Source organism: Passer montanus, unplaced genomic scaffold (genome assembly GCF_014805655.1).
Source record: "Passer montanus isolate IOZ18808 unplaced genomic scaffold, ASM1480565v1 scaffold6, whole genome shotgun sequence".
Classification (NCBI taxonomy): domain Eukaryota; kingdom Metazoa; phylum Chordata; class Aves; order Passeriformes; family Passeridae; genus Passer; species Passer montanus.
Window position 1 is genome coordinate 11,390,362 of NW_024371037.1, and position 20,453 is coordinate 11,410,814.

At 35.1% G+C, this 20,453-nt stretch overlaps 1 protein-coding gene across 4 annotated transcripts in view; it reads left to right on the forward strand.

Annotated features, from left to right (window-relative positions):
• The window catches only part of DOCK4 (dedicator of cytokinesis 4), a 223,314-nt gene that overhangs the window by 191,115 nt on the left and 11,746 nt on the right, over positions 1 to 20,453 (forward strand). For all 4 annotated transcript variants that reach the window (XM_039726790.1, XM_039726792.1, XM_039726791.1 and 1 more), the window contains 14 exons: positions 1,131 to 1,224; positions 4,867 to 5,015; positions 6,032 to 6,118; positions 7,805 to 7,909; positions 9,707 to 9,848; positions 10,468 to 10,634; positions 11,905 to 11,991; positions 13,624 to 13,800; positions 15,746 to 15,829; positions 17,603 to 17,722; positions 18,098 to 18,219; positions 18,489 to 18,609; positions 19,116 to 19,197; positions 19,414 to 19,523. In XM_039726790.1, the coding sequence (XP_039582724.1) occupies positions 1,131 to 1,224; positions 4,867 to 5,015; positions 6,032 to 6,118; positions 7,805 to 7,909; positions 9,707 to 9,848; positions 10,468 to 10,634; positions 11,905 to 11,991; positions 13,624 to 13,800; positions 15,746 to 15,829; positions 17,603 to 17,722; positions 18,098 to 18,219; positions 18,489 to 18,609; positions 19,116 to 19,197; positions 19,414 to 19,523 (1,647 nt within the window). The remainder of the gene's footprint in view (positions 1 to 1,130; positions 1,225 to 4,866; positions 5,016 to 6,031; positions 6,119 to 7,804; positions 7,910 to 9,706; positions 9,849 to 10,467; positions 10,635 to 11,904; positions 11,992 to 13,623; positions 13,801 to 15,745; positions 15,830 to 17,602; positions 17,723 to 18,097; positions 18,220 to 18,488; positions 18,610 to 19,115; positions 19,198 to 19,413; positions 19,524 to 20,453) is intronic.

Sequence of the window (20,453 nt, forward strand, 5' to 3'; positions counted from 1 at the left end):
TTACAAGATGCATTTTGATTCTAGGCCAGTTTCCACTGACAAGTTTGTTGACTTCTGTTAACCTTGGAAAGTTTCCATTTTCATGGTGAATCTTTTGAAAAAGCTGTATTTTTAGCCAGAGGAGAAAAAACCAAAATAAGCTGACTTGTAATTTTGCATTTTTTACGTCAGTGAAACAATTTGGTATCACTTCTAAGTAGCAGTTATACATAAGAGAACAAAGGATTTCTTCAGTAGGAAAACTGTGCTCTAAATAGGGGTGATATTTACTATGAAGCCGTAAAGCAGCTGGCTTGCTGTCAAAATATCTGCCATGATCTGAATTCTGTAAAGCACCTGGATTATTTTCATCCCTAAGGAGGTTTTAATCTATTATTAGCAAAGCATCCAAGATTTGTATAAAAAGAAAATTTAAATATTTTAAAATCCCAAAACACCATATTACTTTTTAAGGGGATTTTCAATGACTCATATGGACTAAGGTGGATTTCATATCCTAATAATTTTCAAAGAAATTTTCGATACTCCTGCACAACAGAGAGGCAATGAATGCTACATTTTCTCAAATCAGTTTAAAAATATTTTCTCTATAAAGTTTTTATTTTTTATGTTTTCACCTTGATAATAACTCAGTTTAGGAAACAGTGGCACAGAATATGAATACTGTACATTAGAAGAAAAACTGCGTAGTTTAAAATAGTGATTTAAATAATAAAACAGGAATTGTTAATTGCTAATGAGAAGCAGTGCTTAGACTTTTCTAGCTTACAAATTTTTATTAACCAAAGCAGATTATTCTGAACATGGAGTATGTCTAGCAGGAGGACTTCAGCTGCATGTCCATTGTGAATGTGGCAGTACATTTGAACAGCGCTATAGGCCTGTGCTCCTCTTCCTGGAACTTTCTCATACTTTGCTTTAGGGCTTGTAAATCAATAAAGAATGTTTTCAACTAAGAATTATGATATTGCAGTCCATATTTCATCCATGTAACAACAAATAGCAGTTATATGTTCAGAAATGGAATCTATGCATGTTCTAGAATATCATGTTTGAAATCTTTTATTTGCAACCATTATCATAAATTTATTGACTACTGCATTTTGTTACAAAATTCAATTTTATTTCAGAATTTTTACAAGACTGAACTGAACAAGGAAGAGATGTATATTCGCTATATTCATAAGCTCTATGACCTACATCTGAAAGCACAAAACTTCACAGGTAACTGAATACAAACTAGAAAAACTTGTTTAGAACTGGTCTATGGTTTGCAATCTTTTGCAACCCTGTAAGCTGTATCTTCAGTGCAGAACATAACAACCCAGGAAACAGATGAGTTTCATTGCCTAATTGATGTCTCAAAATACTGCTTCTTTTTCAGCCCCACAGCACTATTATTTGCTGAGACATTGTAAATGTAAATTTCTTCTGTTGATACTCACGAGCAATAAATGTGTGATATGGTCATTTTTCACCCAAAAGGAGTAAAGTTTGGAAGAAGTTTTTATGAGTTCCTTTAGTGGTATCTGAGTCCATACATTTTTTTGTAATGCTCCTGGCTATCTGTTTGGTGAAGTGCTGTCACACAGCTGTGCTTCAGAACCTCATTTTTGGTTTGTAAAAAGAAATAAAAGAAAGGAAGATCCATATCACCTACTCATGATGAGGTAGAGGCCCTAAAACCTGTGACAAGTATTGGAATTTCATGATGTCTTTCTAAATCTTCACATACCAATTTGCAGTACTATTGTCCAAGATTTCTCTAATTTTGTGCTACGGGTGGTTTTACATGATGGTTCTTTTACAAGAGATGGTTCTTTTCCATGAAGAAATAAGAAGATATTGTGCATGGCTGTTGTTTATACAGCTAAACACGCCCTTCATGTGGGGAACTACGTGCCATCAGTAGGTGCTGGAGAAGATAAAATCAATATCCTTTTAAATCACACTTACCTTTGCCAGAATATTTTACTGGCCCTGTAATATCTCCATCTTTTGCCCAGTGTTTGCAATAGCATATGTTCAAAATTTCTAGATTTTGATTCTTCTTAGAAGCAGGTTAGTTGGCTGGGGGTCTCCAGTAAACAGCTTACAGGTACCTGGTGTCACAGCAACTTTCCTTATGCTTTTCTGCTATCCATAAGAAAGATTGTTCACTTGGAATTTCCACACTCCCTTTGCAGTTCCTGGATTTAAATGTGGATTAGATGGCAGAATATGTTAAGGAGAGATTTTAGTTTTCTCACATGACCTGGCAATAGTGAATCACAAGAGAATTTTTATTATCAAGAAGTCTCTTTGCCACACCTGGCTATCAAGCTATTATTTTGCGTAGTAGATCTTAGTAATTCTTTGAGCAGTGTTGAGTTCCCTTTATGCAGTGGGTACTATTATGTGTCCAGTTTATCTTCAACTGTGATATGAACCTAATTTTTTTAATTGTTTTGCTTTTAAACAGTATTTTGTTCAAAATTTATTTCTAGGACTTTGTTCTATTTCCTATGTTTTTATTATCAATCTGTGGTTTTTGTGCTCTTTACTGTGGTAGATTTTGCTTTTCGCTGCTTCCTTTTTTTTTTTTTTTAATATTTTGCTGGGAGAGCCTTAATAAGACTTGTCGCACGCCCATAATTAGAAAACAGACTTGTGTAGTCCATTGCCTTGCCTTATGAGAGAGAATACAGATTTTTGTAAATCAGCTGGTCTAGAGAATTTGGGATTAGGAAAATAAGTCTGATACTTCAGCAGCATTCCTACATTAGTTTGCTAATGCTGCAACATAGGGATGAAATGGTTTTTCTCTCATTTCTGTAGTATGATTTACTGGACTGTTTCTAAAAATGCTCTGTTAAAAAAGAAGTCATTTTTATACAAAGCATTGCTTCAAATCTTTATTTACAAAGCACTCAGTTACAGCTTTAACTATACCTCTCTTGAGGCTGAATCACATGAATGCACTGATTCCTTGTGTCCCCTCAGTCACCTGAGATCTGTAATGAGACTTTTTACCTATCAACCTTAGAAATATCTAGTGCTTTGAATATTTCCTGTATAAATTGAATTTTCCACATCATGAGTCAACCCTATTTATCTCTTAGTGCTTTGATGCAAGTCAGACCTCTCCCTGATGTACTAGTATTTTATTTGTTGTGTTGCCCACTGCCAGACATAGGATGCTGGGTGGAGGAACCCTTCAGACTTTTAATCCAGTATGGTCATTCTTATTTTAGAAACCTTCTGTATAATTTTATTATCATTTAAGAAAACTACATTGTTATGGCAGACAAAATTTTCTTAAGGTCTTAGATGCCAAGTTTAGAGACCAAGGAAAGGTCACAATGAGCTATCCTGAGCAAATACTTATGTTCTGCTATCTTTTGCTTCCTTATGATTTTGAATAATTTATTATCAGCTTCATGGATTTTTAAAACTGTCATATAGATGTGCTTCATGTCTTGAGTACAAAAATGTAGCTTGAAACTATGCCAAAGGTGGTTACCAGTGAAGCAGCCTGAGAGCTGCTAAGTGTGATGCCAGGCTTAAGGCTGTCTGTGGAACCCGAGCTGGTTTTCTTTGCATGGGTGTGTCACAGCACAGCACCAGTTTGCACCACACTTAGCATTTTGCAACACTGGGTTCAAGGCACTCTCTCACACAAATATCTGCTGCAGTGATGTTTTTTCATCCGCAGTATCTTAGTTGGATGTGCAGAGGAACACTACTGTTAGAAAAAATACTGTAAAATTTGGCTTAAGTTGCCTGTCTTACTGGAGCTCATATGGCAGAGGCAGAAGTAGAATATGGTTATTTGTCTTAGCTTGGAACAAAAAGTACTTTAGTACGTTATTGTTATTTTTTTGCCTTATGTACAACCTATAAAATCTGCAATAAAATAAGTCCAGTAGGGAACGTTCTCCAATGAAGTACATCTCCAGAACACAGCCCATTTTTCTGCTGACTCAGTCATGCAAAGTGGTCCTGTGAGTGGCAACAAAAACCGTGAATATTAGCTTGGAAATCAATAATACATATGCTCAGTTAGCCAAATTGAGTTGTTGTACCCAGTAGTAATTCTGGTGTTTTGAAATTTGCCGAAGTCTGACTTTACAATAAAAAGATTAATTTTATATTGTATTAGTGGGATTTCAGGAATTCCTGAAATCAAAGTAAAAAAAAAAAAATTTATATTCCCAGATCATTTATACTGATTAATATAAAGATTACTACACCGCTCACTGAGTAGAGACCAACAACTGGTTTGATTCCTGCCAAACCAAAAACTAAATAAAATTTTAAAAATTAAAAAGAGAAAAACATTGCACTTCTGAATTGCTTGTTATGGCCAGCTGGTAAGGCTCAGCTATCAGGAATTTATTTCTCTGTGGAAGGAGTGGATTCTATTAAGCACACATCTGCCTCCCTGTTTTCCTCCCAGCCCTCTCTTTTGGACTGTGTCACAGTCTTGTTGTCTTTCCTCTTTCACTGCTGATGTTCCTCATCCTCCAGTCCTTGTTCCTTTTTTCAGACAGCAGAGTCATTGAGGGTTTCTCCTTAGCAGTAAGGAAGACTGGGGCTAAGCAGGAAATGGTTACTTAATTTCTGTCTCCTTTGTATTTTCAGACTCCAGGAGAAGTGTCCCAGTGACTCCACTTTAAATAGTGTGTGAAAATTTTTTAAGCTATTTTTGTTATAGCTGTAATAGTAACTCTGTCCAAACCACCACTACCATCTGCCTAATACTCAAAATAAATCAATTACCCATTAGAAAGGTGCCTTTCAAGAAACGCATTCACATCTCTGTGTGCTTTGCTTGTCTGATTTATGTGTTTGGAGTTGAGTGCCATGCTGTAATTTGCCTTGCAGAGGCTGCCTACACGCTGCTGCTGTACGACGAGCTGCTGGAGTGGTCGGATCGGCCGCTCAGGGAGTTTCTCAACTACCCCATGCAAACAGAGTGGCAGCGTAAGGAGTGTCTCCATCTGACCATCATTCAAAACTTTGATAGGGGAAAGGTAAAATAGTCCTGTTTTACTCAGTGGATCTGGGATATTGCTTCCAGGGTTGCTCTCTTTTCTTGTATTGAGGTGAAGTATTTGTCCTTGATTAAGCAGTAACTTAGTGATGCAGTACATTTCTTCTAATCCTGTGGTGGTATCCTAGAAATCCCCCACTTACATATGAGAATAATTTTCACATGCATAGCAGTTGGCTTTGTAACTGTCAAAGCACTTTATAAAAGGTGGTATCATTTTTCCTCATTTTAAAGGTGGTGAGAAGGAGCTTTATAAAGCTAATGAAGTTCACTTAGTGACAAAGCAAGGGTTGTAAAGACCATGTTTGCACCTTCATGTAAAGACTATGTTACACCTGTTGTATCTCTTAAAAACTAAAAATTTGTTTTGGGAGATCACAGTTCCTTGTTGTTACTGCAAATGCCTATTCTGAATTAAGTAAATGTAATTATCCTGCAGTCTAAAATTTTATATACATGTAGTGCTCTGATTCATCTTACGGACAAGCAATGCATTACAATTTTGTGTAGCTAGTGTAAAATCCATGTAAGCCTCATAAATGTAATCAAATGGATGTTGATCATCATGTTTTTCAAACATATTATATAGTTATATTATAATTATATTATATAGTTTACCTTACATAGTGCAATGAAATAGAGTGCAACCTCAAAAAAATTAAGCTTGATTTATTAAAAGTACAGTTTTAAAATGTAAAAATCATACTGTGTTGAATCCATCTCATGTAGTGTGAAGAGTTGTCCATCGCTGTTGCAATGACTTACATTTTGTGCATGGTGCAAAAAGAATAATTATTAAATAAGTCTCTAAATATATTTTTAATTCTTCAAAGAATTCATCAGTATTACTCAGAAGCTATCAGCATGTTTAGTGGACAGTGTGTTCAAATATTTTCAGTAACAACAAGATTTAGTATAGATAGAACAGACCACTAATAAATCACAAATTGTCAAACAGTTGCTTTGAATTACTGAACACCTTTTATTTGCTTGCAGTGTTGGGAAAATGGCATTATCTTATGCAGGAAAATTGCAGAACAATATGAGAGCTACTATGACTACAGAAACCTCAGCAAGATGAGGGTAATGTACTTGAATACTTTTCATCAATCAGGAATCCAAATGCTTTTTAATTTAGGTTATAAAATATTACTGAGGAAATTAAATTTCCCACATAATGGTCCTTAGGTTTGGTTTTCACTTTTATTTTTTACCCTGAGGGTTTTTTTCTACAATAAGGATTCTACAAAAGGAGTGTGAGCTTTTTAAAGAAAAATGAGAAAATCCTATCTTCACAGATCAGTTTGGGTTGGAAGCATTAAAGATTATCTAGTTCCAACCCCGCTGCTAGACACCTTCCACTAAATCAGGTTACTTTATTTTATTATAAAATTAATGTTCTTACAATATTTTTACCTGTACTGCATCCTTTTTGTGTGCATGCTTATGCAGAAAAATAACACTACAAACTCACTTTCATTAGTTCCCTACAGTTTAGCCAGGAAATGTGCTGTGTGCAGTCCTTCACTAGGAGCAGCAGCATGTCTTTGCAATTGTAATTGCAAGCAAAGACACAGGCAATGCACTGCTTTACTTTTTTTTTTTCATTTTCTGCTTAAAAATATTGTCTGTTTAATATTACATAGTAAAATGAATCTTTCTTGGTACAGTCTTATTGTTTCTTTAATTTTAGAACTCTAAACATTGTTTCTCATTTATTCAGATAGTGGATTTTAAAAATTATTGAGTCTTCTTTTCTTACCTGCTTCTGATGGATTCAATTTTGTATTACAACTCGCCTTTTAAATTTCCTGTACATGTAGGATGCTTGCTGCTAGGACTGAGTGAAGTCCCTTTAATTCAGAGCTGCTTAACAACATTATGCAAAATTATGCAATGTGGCAGGACTCTCTGTTATCTGCTTATTCCATATAGATTTTGATATGTCAATGGCAGAATCCTATAAGCAAAAGCAAAGAGACTATCATCATGTGAATAAAATGATTAGTTTATGCATGTTTAATTAATTGTACTGAATGTGTTTTGTGTTTGAAATATTCTTTTGCTGTATCTGTGCCACCAATGTTAATCCAAAAACGGAGGTGTGGGGATTTCTTATAGCAGTATAATTAGGCAGCTATTGATATCATATGCATACTAAATAGCTGCCTGTGTTACCCAAAATAGGGTTAAGACTGTGTTTGGCTTTTTCCACAGTCCTGAAAACTTTGCTGAAAATATCATCAGAAAAAGGGAACTTTGGCATTAAGATCCCCTTGTGTCAGTGTTATGAGTGAAATAAAAACCAGATGTATTTATCAAAAATTGTGCTAATTGCTATTGGGACATTCTAAAGGACCTCATGTTTGATGCTTAAATCATTGGAATATGATGTGATTTGGACACAACTGCCTTGAATATGGAAATCAGACTTTGCTGATTTAACTGACCACATTACTACCCTGTGTTTGGGTGATTAGCAGATTACTGGGTCATATGTTTCAAACTGTCTTTCTATTTTACCACTTTAATATCGGTACTTCATATTTTAAAGGATTTATTTCTTAATTCTTGGAAAATTTCAGATCCCTAAGAGGTATAATTACTTAATCTGATGCATTCAGAAACTTCTGGATGTCCTAGTTGTTGCTCAGAGATTTATTGCAATTCTGTTACCCCAGAGGTGAAAGACACTCCCTTTTGTGACAGCTTATGGTAAAAATACACTTTCAAAAAAGACTAATTGCGTTTCTTCTCAATCTCACACAGATGATGGAAGCATCTCTCTATGACAAAATTATGGACCAACAGCGCTTGGAGCCAGAATTTTTCAGAGTTGGTTTCTATGGGAAAAAGTTCCCATTCTTCCTGAGGGTAAGTGAAATGAAAATAAACAGAATAGAGCAATGCTGTCATTCATAATCACTTTCACTCTGTTAAAATTTGTTCATACCATATACAAGTTCATATCCTGTGAGAAATTCTTTACCTTCATGTTTCATGGTTAAGAAAAAGTCCTGACTAATGAAAAGACAAATTCTAGGCTTCTGGAGTCCCACAGAAACACAATATTCATGTTTATGTTGGAAACTGTGCACCTACACTGTTCCATAGGCCAATGGTTCATGGTAGTTTGCTCCCTTTCTCCTGTTCTGTTCCTGCTGGTGGGTACTCAGGGAAGGGCTGTCAGTAGTAGTATCCATTGGTGGTGGGATAATCAGCAATTTAGCATTTAAGCAATTACATTCCCAAGTTTCCTTTTTTTTAATGGCTTAGAAATTCCACTTTCTGAATTTCATTGATTATTAATGTACTAAAGCTAACAAATAATAAGGTTGTTACTCTTGATCAATAATCTGGATTTCTGAAGTTACTGAAGTGCCCGAAAATGTTAGTGGTGTTTATGCTGCTCCCCTCTTCCACTGCAGTAGTTTAGCTGCATTGACTGTCACCTTGGGAAGAGGACAGAATGAATCATATTCATGGGGCAGCTGCAATCATAATCCAAGTTCTCCTTCCTGTGGTAATTAAAATAAGTGATGAAGGAGCCTCCTATGTGGTGGAGGCCTCGAAAGCCTGATTTGTCTTTGTCTTAGTGGCAGGGAAAAAGACTCTTTCTAACTGGTAAATATAGCATGAAACTCTCGCTTTTAAAAGTAATGCTCAAAAAGAGTCTGATGGGACGATAGTTCTTGAGATTACCCAATATTCATCTGAATATAACTTCTGTATAAACCAATTTGAAAATATTAATCAGAAAGAGTTTAACTGATGGAGTAAAGTAATGGAAAGAGTTGCACAATAGTGCAGTGCTTTCAAACCTTAGGTCTTTCACTGCTCATGCATCTTCATATGAATTTTTCTAGTTAAATATACACAGTACATATTTATGCTTGCAACACCAGCAAGGACGGACGTAATAAATTTGATTTAAATTTTTTATGGCAAAGCAGTTTGTAAATCTGGCTGTGTTTGCTTTAGAAGAAATAAAGACTAAACTTCATAATAAAGCTTTCACATTTTAATTTGTAGTTGAACAATAATACTGTTACAGGGGTTTTTTTGTAGCAATTCCCATGAAAGTCTCGATTCTCAGAATTCAATGCCAAGAGCATTCTTTTACTTTGTGTTGTAAAAACTGAATCATTTTAATTTTCCAGGCTGATAATTGATCAACATTTACAGAGAAAGGCAAATTGAATGCCTTTATAATTTTCTTATGCAATGTTTTTGTTCAGAATTATATAACATCAAAACAAAGTTTCTTAGTTCCTCATGGAATTGACTTCGAACCCATTTCATTGTCTTAACTGTTTGTTGGGTTATATTTCTGTTACGTATTTTATACAGTCTGATATATCATGTTAATTGCATACTTTGATCCACTAAGAAAAATTTTTCCCTTCAGATTTTTATTAAATTTTGAAGTGTAATGACTACATTTTTGTAGACTTTTGAATAAAACATAATTTATATGATAAAATGTCCTTCTTCTAAGTAACCTGTTCTTTCTATGTTCCTTATTTTTATTCTTGCCTTTGGTTTCTTTTTATCCCCCTTCTTTAAATTATAGAAAAGTTGTCTGGAAAATCTATATTTAAGTGCGTGTCTTTGGATCCCAGTTATTTTCATGCAACTTGATTTTGCTTTTTGTTTTCTTATTCCTCTCAGAATAAGGAATTTGTTTGCCGAGGACATGACTATGAAAGGCTGGAGGCCTTCCAGCAGCGAATGTTGAATGAGTTCCCACATGCCATTGCTATGCAACATGCTAATCAGCCAGATGAGACCATCTTTCAGGCAGAAGCACAGTGTATCCACATAATCACAAAGCCATACTCTGCACTTACATTTTCTATGCTTTTAAAAAATGTAGGTACACCTATAGCCAATTTCGATCACATGGTGCCTCCGCTGAAATTAATGGTAGGTGAGAATTTTCCTGCATTTTGTCCCAGTTCACTCTATTATGTTTAGAAAGTCCTTGTGTAATTTTGGTTCTATTTAAGAATTCCTTGACATGTTATTGACATTATTTCTTTAGCTAAAAATACCTATAGAACTATCACCACTGTGATAATGGTGTAGCAGTTCAAGGTACAGTAATTTAACTTCTTATAATACAACATTATGTTAGTATGGCATGACATATTATGTAAGAATATATTCAATTAAATCCCTTTACTTTTTGTTCTATTTCATGTAAGTAGCTCTATTTCAAAAATAAGGATGAAATTTTCAACAAAACAGTACAAAGAAATCTCAAACAATCAAAAAAATCTCTCTGGTTCCTTTCCCAAACCATTAACAGTATAAAAGCATTTCATGAGGCACGCTTTTTAAAGAATTTTTCTTCTGTAAAAGAAGCTTCAGGAGTCAATATGCTTTGCTAATTTGAATAAAGTGGGATAGCCTTAACACTTTACATATAGATTTGCAGATTTATGCAGTGACACCAATTCCAGAAAACCAGGAAGTTTTGCAGAGAGATGGCATTCCTGATAATATCAAGAGCTTTTACAAAGTAAATCACATCTGGCGATTCCGATATGACAGACCATTTCACAAAGGGACCAAGGACAAGGAAAATGAATTCAAGGTAAAGTATCATGCCCTTTCCTGATCTATTGAACCTATGGATTTGTTTGTAACATCAAGAAAAGCTGTCTTATTGAAATATTATCTGCATTTGTATTATTCAGCTGAGTGTGGTACATCAAATTCTCTAGAGCAGATGGTATCTCAGGTTTGACTATTTCCCTTCTTATTTTTAATAAAATAGTATCAAAAATATATGGGAGATGCAGAGGTCTTGCTGTATATGTGACTAAAATTGAAAAAAAATTTTTTTTTTTTCATCCTGATGTATAGAAGGCAGAACTGGACAGAGCAGTCTCAGAAAAGTTTCTTAGGCAGATGGAAAAACAATTTTAAGGAGGTAGTCTAGGATATGGATAGGATTGCCTAAAGCTATCTCCTTCTAGAGCAAGAAAGAGACAGTTTTGACTGTACTGCAGCATAATGATCTGTTCCTGTGATATCAAGACTAAAAACTACCTCTGAACTTAGAGATAGTCTCAGGGAAAAGCAATAGTTCCTTCCCTGATAGGTAAATCCCTTCTGTTCCTTCTACTAAAAATGTCACAGTGAAAACTCATCTTTTGGTGTAATTTTAATTCTTACCACTAGAAGCACATCCTGATGCTGAATATATTCTGGTATTCAGACAGACAAAAAGAGTTATCCCATAATAATTTTGTTATAAATTTAGAAGAAAAAACTGTAAGGATAATAAATTAGTGAAATTGAGTCACTGTTGTCTTCTGATGTATGTTTGAGCTTTGTTTTAACTGTACAGCTTACATATATATTTTGTGTAAGCTCCATCCTGTATGTTGATTTGTCATTTTACAAACCTCTTGCACAAAGTGTTTACCAGTAGGATATTTGAGTACCCATCAGCTATGCATTCTGGAATCTTGAATAGGGCTTCACAAAGGAGACCTGATCATGCTCTCTGCTCTGTAAGTTATTCTGCTTCAGAACTGTGGTTCTTCTTAGATGTTAGATCAGAAAAAAAAGTCAAATACCAATGCAGTTGTGAGTGACTAATGGAGGTTTGTGGACAACATATAATAAAATTTAAGAGTGAAAAATCAGCAGAAATTACTGCTTAGTAGTAAGACCTAGAAAGGAGAAAAGTGAGTGCTGTTGATTTATGGGATAGACCTTTCAGTAGGAATTTGGATGTTAGTATTTTTTTTTAATGTATACTGTTCCTTTAGTGAAGGTGTTCATAAAAGAAACTGCTAATAATCAAGGAAGATACAGAGTCAAATAGGGAAATAAATTTCTTTTATATATTTTAGAGTCTCTGGGTGGAGAGAACCACACTGATCTTGGTGCAGAGTTTACCCGGAATATCTCGATGGTTTGAAGTAGAAAAACGTGAAGTGGTGAGTATGAGACTCATGTCAATACTTACTGTGGCTTGGTTTACTTCCTTAATCATCTGTTATTCGATGAATTGCTTTAAGATTTATTACATGTATGTAATTTCTTTGACCAAGGTCTCAAGGTGTCTACAACAAAATTATTTACAAAGTATATCGAGTTGTGTGATTTCTCTTCTCTTGAAAATTAGTATTAAGAACCACCCTTAGGATTTATTTAAACAGCTGAGGAAAAAGAAGTTGAGAACAATAATGGACACCCAAAGGAAACATTTAATGTCAGTAAATTACTTCCTTAAAATTCAGCAAATGTACCAGTCTGTTATTGACACACTGAAATTTCTTCATTGCTTGTTCTATTACTTAAAAAATCCTTAAATAGATTCTAGATATATTTGGAGGACTGCTCCTCCTATAAAGATCTCTAAATAATTGGTCAATTGCTGAGCCCTGGAGTATACATAGCATCTGTAGCTCTGTTCCTTCTTGTCAAAGATAGTCTTAGAATAATGCCATTAAATATAAGGATACCATAGTACAATTGATTTTCTCTAAAACTCTGCTGAGTTTTTCTTTTATAATAGCAGGAAAATGTCACCATCTTGACATTCTCCTGTAGAAAACCAAAGGTGGAGTTTAGTAAAATCAAAATGTGTGTGACATGAGAAATTTTGTTAGTTGACTCCTGCTGAGTCTTTACTAGGCTAGTATGATCACTGATATGAAGACATTCAGTTTACAACCATTTTACCATTACAGTCACCATTTCCAAAAGTAAACTGTAATAATTTTTCCTGGGCACGTATGAGGTCATGACTCAAATTTGCGCTTGTATATTTTGGTAAATTATAGGCAGCTGCAAGCCTGTACTCTTCCCAACAATCAGCATTTGGTTTTTCTGGCAATTTACATTACCTGTTGAAGGAACTTCCCCACCCTTGAGAGCTGAGAGGCGCATCCTGCTCAAGGCTGCCTTTGACTATAACTTGATCATCATTTTAGCTCAAAGCTTACATTCAAATTCCTGATCTGTAAAGTCTCACTGGTGACTTCACTTTGGATGGGGAAACTAGCTCACCAATACTTCAGCTCTGCTCTGTACCCTGAAACTGATTAAGCTCCCTGACACCAAGCCTGTTTTTGGTAATTACCAAGGATGGTTTAATCCTGAGTTCTAAGAGTTCCACTACTGGCTGAAAGTATATAAAGTCTCATTGGTGACTTCACTTTGGATGGGGAAACTAGCTCACCAATACTTCAGCTCTGCTCTGTACCCTGCATCTGATTAAGCTCCCTGACACCAAGCCTGTTTTTGGTAATTACCAAGGATGGTTTAATCCTGAGTTCTAAGAGTTCCACTACTGGCTGAAAGTATGTTAATGTTTTGCAGCAAGGGCTGGGTCATCTCTCAAGGTCAGATAATGAATCTACAAAAGAGTACCAGTTGTTTATTTTGATCATTGATTACATGATAAAATCAAATCTTTCCCCCAGCTGATAAGTATTTTTTCTGTCAAACTACTCTAGGACATAGAATAATATTGTTTATGTTAAGAAATCAACAACTACCTGCAAAATGTTTCATCTTTCAGCTGAAGATTAAGTTGTTTGCAATGCCTCTCACTCATGTTTCAGGTGGAAATGAGTCCCCTTGAGAATGCTATTGAAGTTTTAGAAAATAAGAATCAGCAGTTAAGAACACTGATTAGTCAGTGTCAAACTCGACAGATGCAGAACATTAACCCTCTCACAATGTGTCTAAACGGGGTCATTGATGCAGCAGTTAATGGTGGAGTTGCTAGATACCAAGAGGTAAGCAATTTATTTTCTGCTTATTAAAAATCTGATTTCTTTCCCTGTACAGATGCAGCTCCTCTGTCTGAATTAAGGACAGAAAGTGCTGTATGAATAATCGTTGTAATCATACCTATATGGCAGTTTTGGGTTAGGTAATGTTAACAATGTGGTTTATTGAAATAACCATTTTGCTGCAGAGAGTACCATAAACTTACTCCAATGATGACTCAGTTCACAATTACCCTGCATTCTTCAGTGATTTGTTTGGACATTTTCAATTAACTGGTTAATTGTAAGTAAATTATTATAATATGTTGCCTGTTCTGGGATGGGAGATACTTCTGGCCAACTAACAAATTTACTTTTTTGTGCTGACCTTCTAGTTTTTATATGCATGTGTGTATATATATAAATGTGTGTGTGTGTGTATAAATATATATACACATAAATTCTCAACAGGAAGTTCATTATCTTAAAGAATTATAATTTTCTAGCTCCTTCTTGTTTCTCTTGGAATTCCAAGTTTTAAGAAAAGCTATTTTGGGGGGAGAGAGGGAAAAACATGTAAAAAATAAATACAATTTAGGAGTGTCTAACACTAGATTTGTTTCTAACCGTTGTTCCTCATTATTATCATTTCTGAATCACCTTAGGAAAACCTTAAATGTTTGGGATGCTGTATTTATACAAAATTCTGTGGAATTATGAAACTTCAGTAAAAAGAAAGAGTTGAGGTTCTTTTGCAGCCCAACTTGATTTTTCTCTTTCTCCTAATAGTCTTATGAGATACGTGAGTCTGCTGGTTTTTCTTTTGAAAATGGCAATTTGAATAACATTCTGTCCACTTGTCTCAAAGGCTGAGAGATTCAGTATTCACTCAATAGTGTTAAATTTGGTAAAACTGCATGTTAATTAAACTACAAGAAATTGAGTCCAATATAGTATTAGACTCTGTAATCAAAACTGCAGTGTTATGAAAATTGTGAGACTGAAGCAAAGCAGTAACATTTTTGTTTCCTAACTGCCTTTAAACAACAACAAAACTATTTAGCATAGTGAAGCACGATGAAGGGAGTCCCTGGAGAAATACAGTCATGCCAGAACTATGTCTGGTTTGAATTAGCAGTGTCAGAGCTAGCTCAGTGTCTCTGCAAAGCTTCCATTCTTCACAAGTGTATCAAAGGTTCTAGCTTGCTCTTTATTATTGTCCTTGGCTGTAATTCTTGATCTCTTAGACAGTGTTCAGGTTTTGATTCTCTTCTGCCCTCTGTCTCTCACTATTAATATAGGACTTTTCAGCAATTCATTTTGTAAACATCAAAACTGTTAGCAATATTTTTTTTCCATTTCTCTCTAATTCTTCTCTTTGCATGTCCATTTTTCAGTCTTTACATGTCTACCTGTTGTTTTGTCAGTTCTTATTTTCTACCTTTCTTGCTATCCTGTTTTCTGTAAATGCTTTTCCTTTTCACCTGCTTTTCCCTTCTGCCCTGTATGAAACTCAAAGTTCAGTCACTCTTGGAGCATTTGGTCTTGAGGTAAGAGTGACCATGTCTTTACCATTATCTTCCTTCCCTTCAGGCAACTTCCAAGTTTTAAGAAGTGTCCTTTGACCATCTGCTACCTTCTTGACTCTGTCTTCCTTCTTCCCTCCTTTTCCTCTATAAATTATTTCCTGTATTTTTTTTCTTTTCTGAGGGAGAAGATGCTATCTCTATTCAGCACCTTCATATTTCAAATGTTAAACCTATCCATTCACTAGTGGATACATTTTTTGCCTATGGTCTCCACCAATGACTATATGATTAATTACCTATTTAACATGTATTATCAATTATTGCAGTTCAAAGGAACTTAGAAATAATTTGAAAATGTTATCTAGAAACTTTTTTTTTTTTAAATAAATAAAGTGGTGTGGTTTTACTCACTTTGTTTTACTTTGTCATTTTATTGTGTTTAGGCATTCTTTGTCAAAGAATACATCTTGAACCATCCAGAAGATGGAGAGAAGATCACACGCTTAAGAGAACTTACACTCGAGCAGGTAAAGTGGGGAAAAGACTGACAAGATGGTCTGTTCAGCTATTCTAGCTAAAAATGTCCCTAGATAAAATAAAAAATATCAGAGGTTAGTAATTGCCCTGTGGTCTTCAGTGTTTTTTCTGAGTTAGATTCCAAGTAGAGAGTAACTTTCTATACAAGCAGGTTTCTGGGCCATGCTAATATATTTTCCCTAGTCCTTTTCCATCATGAACTTAATCACTTCAAACTGGTTTGTGTAAAATAAAGTTGGAGTGAGAGGCCGATCTTATCATGCTCATATACAAATATTTGCGCAAAATAGTTTATCACTATGACAGAATAAACATTATTTCATTGAAACATTTGATGCCTTTGGCATATATTTGTATTTTACCAATATTACAGAAAATATTTTCACTACAAAGTTTGCTATAAGAGCACAAAAGCATTCAAAATCTTACTTCAATGAAAGATATCTAGTAGTAATTGGCAAAGTAGGTAGGCAGTAAAAGAAACACAAAGTGATCAAATTAAGCATATGAGTATTCTATGCTTTTTTTTTTTGCATTATTTCTCTATTCATTTATAAGCCAATGACCTACCAGCCTCAAATATAAAGTGTTTCCATTTGAAAATGCTGAGTATTTTTTAATCAAATATCTTACTAATATTTCAGCTTTTTAAACTGGCATTTATCCATTTTTGTTCTAGGCAGCATGTTGAAGTTTTGAATTTTATTGCCAACCTAGAATTTGGCAAGATGGAAATTTCATTTTTCATCAGCATTGTGGGATCTTTTGGTCAGATCAGCCAAGTTTCAGGTCCTCAGATAGTATAAATCAGAATAGATTCACTGAGCTCACTTTAATTTCACTGAGACAATGTATAGGAATTAACATTATAATTTAATTTTTTCAAGCTATAGTTAATCTCACTGATGTTTACAATGTAAAACTGGAGTTAACAGCTTCCTGTAACGGGTTCCAAGCAATAGCAGCTCAACCCTCTCTGGCACCCACAGCTGATTTAACGCGGAGCATTTGGAAGGGCTGGCACGGCTGTGTGTGTGGATGGATGTGCTGCAGTCCTGACCCCAGGTCAGGGATGCTGTACAGCTGTGTGCCTGATCACAGGCTGCCTGAAAACATCAGCCAGGAGCTCTCATCCAAAGATATTACAGCACACCCTAGCTATTTTGTTTTTAAATCTGAGTTTATCTGATTCCTCCTGTAACCAATTCAATATTTTGAATTCATGTGACCAAATTTGAGCGAGATTGAAGTTTTAGCACTGTAACTCTGAAGCATGTCATGCCTTGTGTCAAGGATATACATCAGGCTACCACTTAAGGAGGTTTCTGGGAAGTTGAAATAGGATAGGGACCATGGACTTCATTGCCAATATATTACAGTCTCTGGCGGATTTGACCATTGCTGTTGTTTCATGCTTTTTACAAATGTTCTTGTAGAAAATGGCTTTTATTTAGGGTTTAGAACTGCTCCTTTGTAAAGTTGCCATTAAGTCAGATTTTTCACTATGTTATCCATAATGTTTTTTAATTTTACAGTTGAGTTTGTGTAGGTGAAACCTTTGGGAAAGTTGAACAGGAAGAGGGGGTAAATCCTCTTGTGTGCTTTTGGTCCTAGCCCTTTTTTGGTTACAGGTCTTTCAGGGATTTAGATAAGTGATTTAAGGCAATGTGCATTTTGTTGGGTTGCTTTTTAATTATTATCCTACCTGACGATGAGAGCTTAAAGAAAATGGATCACAAATATTTTTTTTTCTTTTTCTGCAGGCCCAGATTCTAGAATTTGGCTTGGCTGTGCACGAGAAGGTGGTGCCACAGGACATGAGGCCATTGCACAAAAAGTTGGTGGATCAGTTCTTTGTGATGAAGTCAAGCTTGGGAATACAGGTACTCACGTGAGCAGGTGCACAGATAGAACAGACTGTTCAGCTGCATTAAGGGTTGGTACATTTTCCCAAGCAACAAACAGTGACATCTTTTGGTTGTTTGTCCCCATTACAGCTTGTAGCCTTTTTGCACTACCACAAAGCAAAGAGAAACATAAACCTCCCATACTATGCAGAGAAAAGTAGTCACGCTTTACTACTAGTAATATTTTACTATCATTAGTGAAAAGTTATAATATTTTCCTTATTAATGATGAAGCTGATCCAAAATACCATGTAACTACATTTATGTTTAGTTATCTACATATCTTTATATTATGAAATGCTTAATGATACTATGTTAATTTTAATTAATCTTCTTTTAATAACTCACCAGGAATTTTCTGCCTGTGTACAAGTTAGCCCTGTTCATTTCCCAAATGGAAGTCCTCGTGTATGCCGGAATTCCATACCTGTTTCTATGAGCCCTGATGCTGCCAGGGTAATACCACGACGCAGGCAAGTTAAATATTAGTAATGACGTATTTCTGCTACCCATGGAAGATGGCCCATAAATACTTCTATTATGCATGCTTTCTTGTATGATCTGGCTGAAGTGTGTTCAGCCTTGAATACACTTGAATACATAGTTCATATATGTATTCTCTCTCCTTTCTCTTTCTATTCCCTCCGCAATTAAAGATTAATAAACGTGTGCTGTTCTCACATGAGAAATTATGATTGACAATTAGAGTTAACCATTTTTTATTTCATTATTCATATAATAGCCCCTTGAGTTACCCAGCTGTCAATCGGTATTCTTCCTCATCACTATCATCCCAAGCCTCTGCTGAAGTCAGCAACATCACTGGGCAGTCAGAAAGTTCAGATGAAGTTTTTAACATGCAGGTATAATTTGTCATTCTTCAACCTGTACAGAATCTTTCTTACAAGGCTATTTACTAAATTAATTCTTCTATTATTTGATTCAGAAATCTCATAACTATTGCTGATGTTTCTTTTAAAAAACAAATCTTTAAAGGAGATGTCAAATTCATTCACTTAAAAATAATTTTTTTTATGTAACTGTTTTCTCTTGTTTAAATTAGACCATTATTTTTTTACAAATGTAGTAAGTAGCAATGGACTATGATACAAAGTGATCTTACAGTGCATAGACTTTTCTGTCCAGTTGTCACATTGCGATGTAATTATTTTACTGTATTAATTACATTTCTATTTATTTAGTATTTGTGTAGTTAGATTAATGCTTTTTATACTGATTTGCTATTATGTATTACTGATAAACTACTCTAAGTTAAAGTTCTTTGTTCTGGTGAAAAGCATGCTATAAATTTTTGTTTTCCAAACCTGTAAATGTGATTTGGTAACAACAGCATCTCTTCTATACACAGCCTAGTCCATCTACCTCAAGCCTTAGTTCTACTCATTCTGCTTCACCTAACGTGACCAGTTCTGCTCCATCCAGTGCCAGAGGTCAGTGCTTCTCTGCTGTGGTAAACCATATTAAATGACTCTTGATACATTACACAGCTGAATTTCTGCATGATGTCACTGGTCAGACATCATATTTAGCCAGTTACTTGGGGAATCTGAATTATTAGAGACAGAAGATTTTTTTGTCATAACCGTAGAATTGAAATGGCTTGAGTTTCACTGCATGAATTTAACCACTAGACATTTATATTCTAGCTTCTCCTCTGTTGTCTGACAAACATAAGCATTCCCGAGAAAACTCTTGCCTGTCTCCCAGAGAGAGGCCCTGCAGTGCCATCTACCCGACTCCTCTGGAAACTTCCCAGGTAAGAAGCTTGCTGGGAATCCTTGGAGCACAAATACCTAAGAAGACAACAAAGATGTGTGTTGAACTTTGAGCAGATTCGGTGCCTGTTCACTCTTGTAACTTCTCAAGGGATTTTTTGTGGTTTATAAGAAAATACTCTAAAATATTTTAGATGTAAGAGATATGAATAGAGTACATAGTGCTGGGTCACATTTCTGCTTAATTTCTTTGGGTGTAGGTCTGTTTCTTTACGTTTACTTACTGAAGTGAGAGAGAGATGCAGAGACCTACCAGATGACACAGCCTGCTTGTGTGGAACAACAAGCATTTGTTCAATCTAGGGAAGAAGACAAAGAATGAAAAACTCTTATCATGTCAGTTGTCCTTGTTGAGCTCCCCTTTGTTTCCTTCTAAGAAAGCTAATCCTAGCCACTGTGAGATAATAACAGTGGCAATTTCTATTTTCCAATATAATTTTAGAAAAAAATTATAGACATTTGTTACACCAGAGAAAACAATGTAGTGTGTTCTTGCCTTAAAATACTGCTAGACAGGTCTATGTGAAATGTGTATTTTTTGAGTATTCTGAAATTCAACATTGAGCTTGGTAAGATGGCCAATACTGAGTCATTATTTCATCTTTTCTTCTTAATGGACCTATTTTCCCAAAGTGCTTTTCTTTAACACAGCTGCTGTTTTAATCCCTGCCATCACATAATGCACCTCTTGCTGAAGCTGAGAAAGATAAGAATATACATACAGTGTTAAAGGCTGTGCTTTCAATACTCTCATATCTATCAGAAGTTTTACCACTGATAAAAAACAGCTCCAGGATTCTGTATTTTAGAAATTATTTATTCGTTTCTAATTAGCTCTTTTCTTGTCCCTTGTTTCTTTGGTTATTGAATTGGCTCTTGATTTCATTTTTAATCTCTTTTCAGTTTAAATC